At 44.2% G+C, this 7,483-nt stretch overlaps 1 protein-coding gene across 1 annotated transcript; it reads right to left on the reverse strand.

Moving 5' to 3' along the window:
- Window positions 1–247: 247 nt before the first annotated feature.
- On the reverse strand, window positions 248–5,665 carry unc45a (unc-45 myosin chaperone A). Its single transcript, XM_037452013.2, has 19 exons — window positions 5,487–5,665; window positions 5,155–5,347; window positions 4,838–5,013; window positions 4,665–4,754; window positions 4,387–4,554; window positions 4,011–4,179; window positions 3,737–3,907; window positions 3,487–3,658; window positions 3,096–3,396; window positions 2,904–2,998; window positions 2,638–2,779; window positions 2,303–2,443; window positions 2,027–2,154; window positions 1,889–1,955; window positions 1,685–1,798; window positions 1,487–1,602; window positions 1,049–1,166; window positions 817–972; window positions 248–698 (listed from the first exon to the last, which is right to left on the reverse strand). The coding sequence occupies exons 1-19, from the start codon at window positions 5,508–5,510 to the stop codon at window positions 423–425; spliced, it is 2,817 nt and encodes a 938-aa protein (XP_037307910.2). The 5' UTR covers window positions 5,511–5,665; the 3' UTR covers window positions 248–422.
- Window positions 5,666–7,483: the final 1,818 nt, after the last annotated feature.

Below are 7,483 nucleotides of genomic sequence, written 5' to 3' on the forward strand. Positions count from 1 at the left end.
GTCCATCATCATTCAGTGCACAGACAGGATTTATTTTCCAACCCCAAATCATCACCTTTTCTAAACCCACGCAGGTAGGTTGGTTACCTAAAGAAACCTCTGGTCGAAAGTCTTTTCTCCATGCCACCCTGCAGATAGAGTACAATATGCGAATAATACAATTAGTGGAAAATGTAAAACACCAAACCATATCAGCAAGAATCTACCTTTCAATTGGTACAATTATTTTTTTCTTCATGTTTTCAGTTTCACCTTTTCAGTTTTTGCTTAAGACAAGTGAGCATTTAGGGGTGGACTGTTACCCATCCAGACGAGAGCTGATTTCCTGCCAAAGTGAAATGATTTCATGGTCCCAGACAAAAACACAAACTAGAGCCCTTCAGCTTTACCAGGAGGCGCATTCACACCCTGCAGCTGTGGTTTCAGGGTTCAGTTCCTTTGCCGTCCCTGGTCATGATGATGCTGTACTCCACGGCCTTCTCCAGGCAGCTCTGGGCAACCTTAGAAACCGGCTGCGGCGTGCCCTCTCCTCCCTTGGCCAACACAGAAAGTATCTCCAGTGCTTCACTCTCCATGATCGTCTCGGCCAGGCTCTTCTCCGCCTGCATCATGTTGTGAACTATGACCACTCCACGGTGGCACAGGTCAGGTATGTCGCAGAGCAATAGCGACTGTATGATCTCTAGCCAGTGGGTTGTCTGAGGAGAGAAGAGGAAGTAACGTTTGCTTAAATCGAGAGGTGAATCGTTGCAGTGGGCCACAGTGCTGAGGTGACGGGTGGGTGGGAACTGTGATCTGCTACTGGGGTCTGCTTACTGTTCCGGGGATGCGTGCACAGAGCTCAGGCTGCTCAGCCGTCAGCATGGCCAGAGTTCCCGCAGCAGCTTTCCGCAGCCTCTCGTCGTCTTCTCCGCTGTAGAGCACGAGCAGCTTCAGGCGGTCATTCCCCGTGGCCAGGTACAGCTTCTGCACCTGGGGACGCACCGCTTTTAAATCTACTTCTCAACACATGCGTGCCATGCGATCATCTATTTTATATGGGTCTTACCTCTGTGCTCAAAACCAGATTGCACATACACTCTGTGGCAGAAGCTCGGACCAGGTCGTGCTCCTCAAACATGTAGCCTTCTATTTTTGGGACTGCCTTCTCCTTTATGATCTTTTGTCTGTGAAATAAGACTTGTGATCAATACAAGCAGATGCTCTAAACAAAACCATTATGCAATAAGAGAAGATGTATTATATAAATAAAAAAAGGCAATAACATTTGAGTGCGAAGCTTTCAAACTCAACAATATCAGACAGCACAAAGTATAAATTTACACAAGGCGTAGTAATACATCTTAAAAAAAAGGTACAAAATAAGTTAATAATGTTCCTTGCTTTGAGGAAGGTAGGTAAACAAAAGAAGTAATCTTTTAGATGATGTCCTGTGACAATGGTAATGCATGCGTTCTTATGAGAGAGGCTCCCACTAGTGGCCAACCTGAGTCTTTCACTGATGCCAGCCAAGTTGGTGAGAGCCATCAGTGCCTCAAAGTTCTGCAGCAGGGTGCATTCGAGACTGAGAATACTGACAAGGGGGCGCACCATCTCATAGATCTGACAACAGAAAGATAGATATGGTTAGACAGGAAATTGTTTTTTTTTTTACCACAGATTTTTGTAGCTTGCAATTTCTCACCCGTTCTCCTGGGAAGGCTATCTCTGGATTAGATGTGATGGTTATCTTTGCCAGGGCTTGTGCTGCTTTTATTTTACCTACATCCGTGTTGTCAGATGCCAGTGGGATCAACGCCTTTGGAGGAAAACAAATCATACAAATGATCTGAATCTTCTAAAGGAAGGTGTTTAGATCAGTGTGCAGTCTAAACTACCAGTATTCTACCTTTCCACCACCCTGTGCCACCACTGTGCCTCGGTCTTCTTGTCGTTCCACCAAAGCCAAGAATACCCTGTTGTGAAAAATGGCATCAACAGAAAGTCTTGGGAGAGAACAGTGAGTGTTTGACTACCATTTTCCTACCTGGCGATACAGTCTCTACAAGCCTCAGTGAGGGCAGGGCTTTCCTGTTTGACCATACACACCAATGCAGACACCACACCAGTCTCCAACAGCTTCTTCAGTCTTTTCTCCACGTAGGGAGGTGCATCCTGAAGCATGGGAAGACAAACCGCTACATGTAGAACACGGATGTAAAATTCTCTAGAAACAGGAGAGTAGTGGAGTAGAGTGCAATATCCCGGGTTGTTTGTGTGCAGCATATGTATCTCTGTGAAAAATTAAGAATTGAAATGGCACCTTGGGGTGCTCCTCAGGCACATGCTGCTTTGCATACTTGGCCAGCTCCACCATCTGAGGGTCTGGCTTCTCTACCTCATAGCTGTTGGTGCAATTCACTAACGTGGAGCCAATGGCGAAGAGCACCGTCTTATCCTCAGACTGGAGGAACACAAAGTAAAACAAGGTTGTCGACACTAAGCTTTTTGGGTATGCGGTCAAGGGTGGTTTCAAACACTGCAGACAAATATTTAAATAGCCAGTAAGATGCTCCTCTGAGATACACTGGCTTTATATTTGCCCTGTATTGTCGATGTGTCAGCATTAAAACCTCTGATTATAATCAGCAGTCAAACCTTTGCTAGCTCAAACATGGCCAGGAGAGAATTCTTGTCTTCCACCAGGTCTTCCTTTACATCGGCATCAAAGGTGAGGTATGCGAGGCCTTCCACAGACCACCGACGGGAGGTTGGTGGCAGAGACTCATTACACAGCCACCTAAAAGAAACACAGTTTTCTTCTTATTATACCGTGAATGCTTCATTATCTGTTGTTTTTAGATCGGGTTTAGCAGCAATGTGGACCAGCCATGGCACATTACTCAGGATTCAAACAAACATACTTCCTGCACTGCTTGGCGAGCTTTAGCGTGGATCCCTCTGCAAACTGCTTCATGCTGAAGTCTGTCCCACCAGCTGATCCAAGCTTGCACAAACCCTGTGTAGTAAGCACCAGAGGACCAGGTATATCTTCAGAGGTTTCTTTTTCTCTGACTGCTTGAAGAGAAATACACTTGCTTCGGAGCAGCACTTACCACCAGAGCTCTCACACGTATCCTGTCGTTCTCGCTCTTCTTGTAGAGATCCTTCAGAAGTGCCACGCCGTTGGCAGTGATGAAGGAGGCTCTCTTCGCCTTGCCGGCCGCATGGATTACAGTTTCCACCGCAACCTGCTGGTGAGTTACGTCTTCGGAAGCACACAGAGCGATGACCGCGTCCATCATTCCTGACATCTCCAGAGCTCTGTTACCCACGTCACTAGGTCCTTGGAGAAGCACGGACACCGTCTGGATGGCTCGCAGCTTGCCGTCTAGGCCATGTCGACTAAAGTGTTGCCTGACAAAAAAAGATGGTCAAAAAGCAAGCTGGTTAAAGAATGTTTTTTTTTTGCTCACTTAACAAAAACAGTGTTGGAGGTTTACTCACTGCACATATTCTTCACACAGCTTGTTGAAGTTCTCCCTCTCTGCGTCGCTCTTCAGGTCATCGTAGAGTTTGCTGAGTAAGACAGAGCAGCTCATGTGGGAGTTGTCAGTAAGAGGTGGTCCTTCTGAGAGCTCAGGGACGGTCCCAGCCACCTCCAGGACTTTCTTCAGTCCTGCAAGAGGGAAAAAAAGGAGTTCATTCATCCGAAGAAATGTGAGAAAATCTACATTAAGGGCAGGTGTGTTCGTACCCTGGTCTATCACCCATAACGTGAGGGAGTTATCTGGGTTTTTCATGGACTTTCGGGGAACTTGTTTGATCAGGAGGTTGATGGCGCTGTCTCTGCCCGACCCCGACACATTAGATGCTGGCATCATTTCCATGAGGTGCCGTAACATTGAGCGTAGCTCCTTGGAGGGTTCTGTGTTGAATTCACACAGTCAATAACGTGTGATGGCACAAGACACAAAGCATTGTGTTACACTGTGTGGCCAACTCCAAATATAAACACGATCCAAACTCACCAGGAAGTATGGCTTCATCTTTCCCTCTGAACTCTTTTTTCATGCCTTCTGTCAGAGCCTCAAACATCACTTGCAGCAGGTGGCAGGCAGCCAGAGACACAGTGGAGGCCCCTGCCCCCATTACTGCACATAGCTGTTCCATCCCCAGCTCATTCACTATAGCCATGGTCTTGGGACATAAAAAATATATTTTATAATAATTGCAGGCAGTAAATTAATTTAGCACTTTACCAGCGTGGAGATTATGGTCTCTGACAAACATGGACGTCTAGATATAATTACAATCAAGAGGACCACTCATGTGTACACACACACAAAAACAAAGACATTGACCAAAATGTAGTAAATTAAGTTTAGAGTAAGCTTTCAATCTTACTCTGGACTGATGCCCTGTGCACATCCCAACCAGGGTCCTTAGGGCAGAAAGGACAATATCCTCCTGCTTTGACTGAAGAAGTTTCTGAATCAGCTTCACGCCATCGTTGCGGAAGATCTGCTCAGCTCCTGCGTCTTCTCGAGACAATACCACCAGATTCTGAGCAGCCTGAAATTGTTGAATGGATGACATCTTTTTGGTGCATCACAACTTTACGTACAAATCGAGATGAAATGAATGATGATCACACATAATAAAAAGAGAAAATTATGCTTTACCTTTTGTCTGTCGGAGTCTTTCGCAGACGCGTCTATGAGAAGTGAGAACATTTGCTGCACGCGAGAATCTGTGGAGTTCAGTTGCACCGACTGCACAGTACAAGAAAAGAGAGCATAATTAGCAACAGTTTTCTGTTTTTTCCCTGACACGCCATTCACTCAAAACACGTCACCTTCTGCTGGATCTGTGCTGCTATCTGTCTGAGCAAGTCATGGAAGGCTTTGTTTTTGGGCTCCAGCTGGGCACACCTCTGAGCGTCCAGAAACGCCTGATCGAACCGACAGAGTTTCTGGAAAGCTTGAGCTCTCCGAAACCTGGCTTTCACATCACCCGGGTCAATGTCGAGAACTGAAGAGAGTGACGGACTCACATTCAATATCACCGTCTTGCTGCATCCACGAAAATATCAATACAGTGTAAAACACGTCTTTGCAATCAAACAATGTATAAACTGTATTAACGCTACATCCCAGCTGCAATAAATCCGACCTTTGGAGGCATCAGCCTCCGCTTTGTGGTACTCCTCTTGTTTCAAGTAGCAGGCGGAGCGGTTGCGGTACAGGACAGCCTTCTCTGCTGGGCTGTCACTGCGCTTTATCGCTTTGGTGTAACAGCAAACGGCGCCCGGGATGTCTCCTGCCTTGAAAAGGGTGTTGCCGTCTTCCTTCAGGGCTGCGGAGTCCTGCGTTACGATGAAAAAAAAAAGATATGAAAAAAAGGGTTTAGGATGACAGAAATGCTTCGAAAAAAATGTTATGGAGGAAATCTGCTAAGCTAAAAAAAAAAAAAAAAAGCTGCGTAGCTAGCTTTTGTTGTTTTACCTTTTCGTTTGCACTCGCACTCATCTTCCAATTGTAATACACAAGTGCAGCGTTACGTAGTGTAGCGAATATGTGGTTTAATTTTTACTCTACTTGGTCACAAACACCGCTAACTTCAGCCAAACATGTTAGATCTTGCTACGCTTCCGGTTGTCCAGAGCACGCTGATGACGTTTCGACAAGAGCCCCGCCCCTACCCTCCCCTCCCCGCCCCTCCCCTCACGTTCTATTACCATAAAAGGAAGAGGGGAGCCATAGTGTGCCTGTCTCCATCTCTTCTTTATTTGGTTACATTTTAATTCTGTGGCTTTCTTCAGTCTATACAGATAAGAAGAGAACAAGCACCACCAGTTACTGATGCAATACATAGCAACACAGAAAGTTGCTATTTATAATGGGCTTAACAGAATAAGGATTATTAAATAATGTATTACCTTGTAAATAATGTATTACCATCATAAGGATAAAGGATAAAGATCCTATATACCCAATAACAAAACACAGCACCATGTTGGAGTAAATTTATATGAAGACATTGCATGTTGGGTCTTAAAATGTGAGATTGAAAACCTATTCTCACATGTTAAAAACACAAAAGTAAGTGTACTGGTATGGTATTTCCTTCAGTCCCCTCGAGACTCATTTACCAGGACAGCCGAGCCCATTGTTGTGCTTCTGTTGCCGTGGAGACAGGGTTGTTCCTTTTTGGATTTGTTTTCAGGTACACCTGCTAAGACTCATATTACCTGGGCCTTTTTGTGTCTATAGAACATTTTTCCTCAGTGCTGGCCTTGTTGTGAGACGTCACACATACCAGATCCACAGGCTGTCCACAAGGCTCAGCAACAACATGTTGGAACCAAAGAGATTAGTCCCTTCCTATAATCAAAATCAAAACCAGCTGTGTAAACAAGACTTTCCTGTGTGAGAGATAGCTCTCCTGGAAAATGATGTGTCAATACCTGGTGTACTTTGTGGTTCCAAACCAAATTTTTTAAGTCTGGAAATATCTGTCCTAAACCTTGTCACTCACTGAATTTACAATAGTTTTATGAGCCTGATGAAAAGTCTATCAGTCTGTTGCGAATAAAAAACAATACCATCTGTCCCATCTGTTATGTACCCCACAATCTGCCCATTATTTAAGTGTCAACCAACCTTCTGTTACCAAAACTTGTAAAGAGTTTGATCAACCAAAATAATCCATGCACAGCATCAGTACATTTTCCGCACAGGGCTTCCCAGGTGCCATTTACCTGCATGCAGGTGTCACTTCTCCGCAGCTGTCTCCCTGGTCTTTTACTTTGGTCACAGAAAAGGCAGCACTGATTAAGCCCCTCCATCACGGCAAGTGTCTCAGACAGGGAGGTAGAAACAACAGGGGTCACTAGTCCCTCTTACAACATTATAAAAGCTGCATGACATACATTTCTTATCTTAAAAAGATTACTCATCCATTTATTAAAGTGCTGAATGAAAAAGGAAGTGCAGCATTGTTCAAGCTATTACGTCATCTTTGTTACTGAACATGTTCAATGCATTATCCAATGTGGGCACAATTTATTATCCAGAATTTCACCTAAATTACTGCATTTTTATTTTTAATTAAAGCTGCCACTGCACTGAATGCACAACAAGTGAGACATGGGCCATTATTTTTCTGTATTGTTCTCCATTCATACTTAAGCATAAATGGTGAAGTTATTTATTTAGGTGAATTAAATAGATATGAATTAGCTAACCGTCGACAAAGTTTAGACCTTTCGGGAGATTGTTTAAAAATGTTTTTAGGGTAACTCCAAAGTACTAAAGAAATCTACAAAGTACTACAAATAAATCTAATACATTTTTGAATTACTTTAGTCTACAACTAGAAATAGTAGAGTAGTGCCCTTCTAGGAAATATTTGTTATTATATCTCACGTTATTTCATTTCATATCTTGTGTCGTTCTGAACGGAGGTGTGTCTGAGCAGATGATCCAGGGTATTATCGCAG

Source organism: Pungitius pungitius, chromosome 6 (assembly GCF_949316345.1).
Source record: "Pungitius pungitius chromosome 6, fPunPun2.1, whole genome shotgun sequence".
Classification (NCBI taxonomy): Eukaryota; Metazoa; Chordata; class Actinopteri; order Perciformes; family Gasterosteidae; genus Pungitius; species Pungitius pungitius.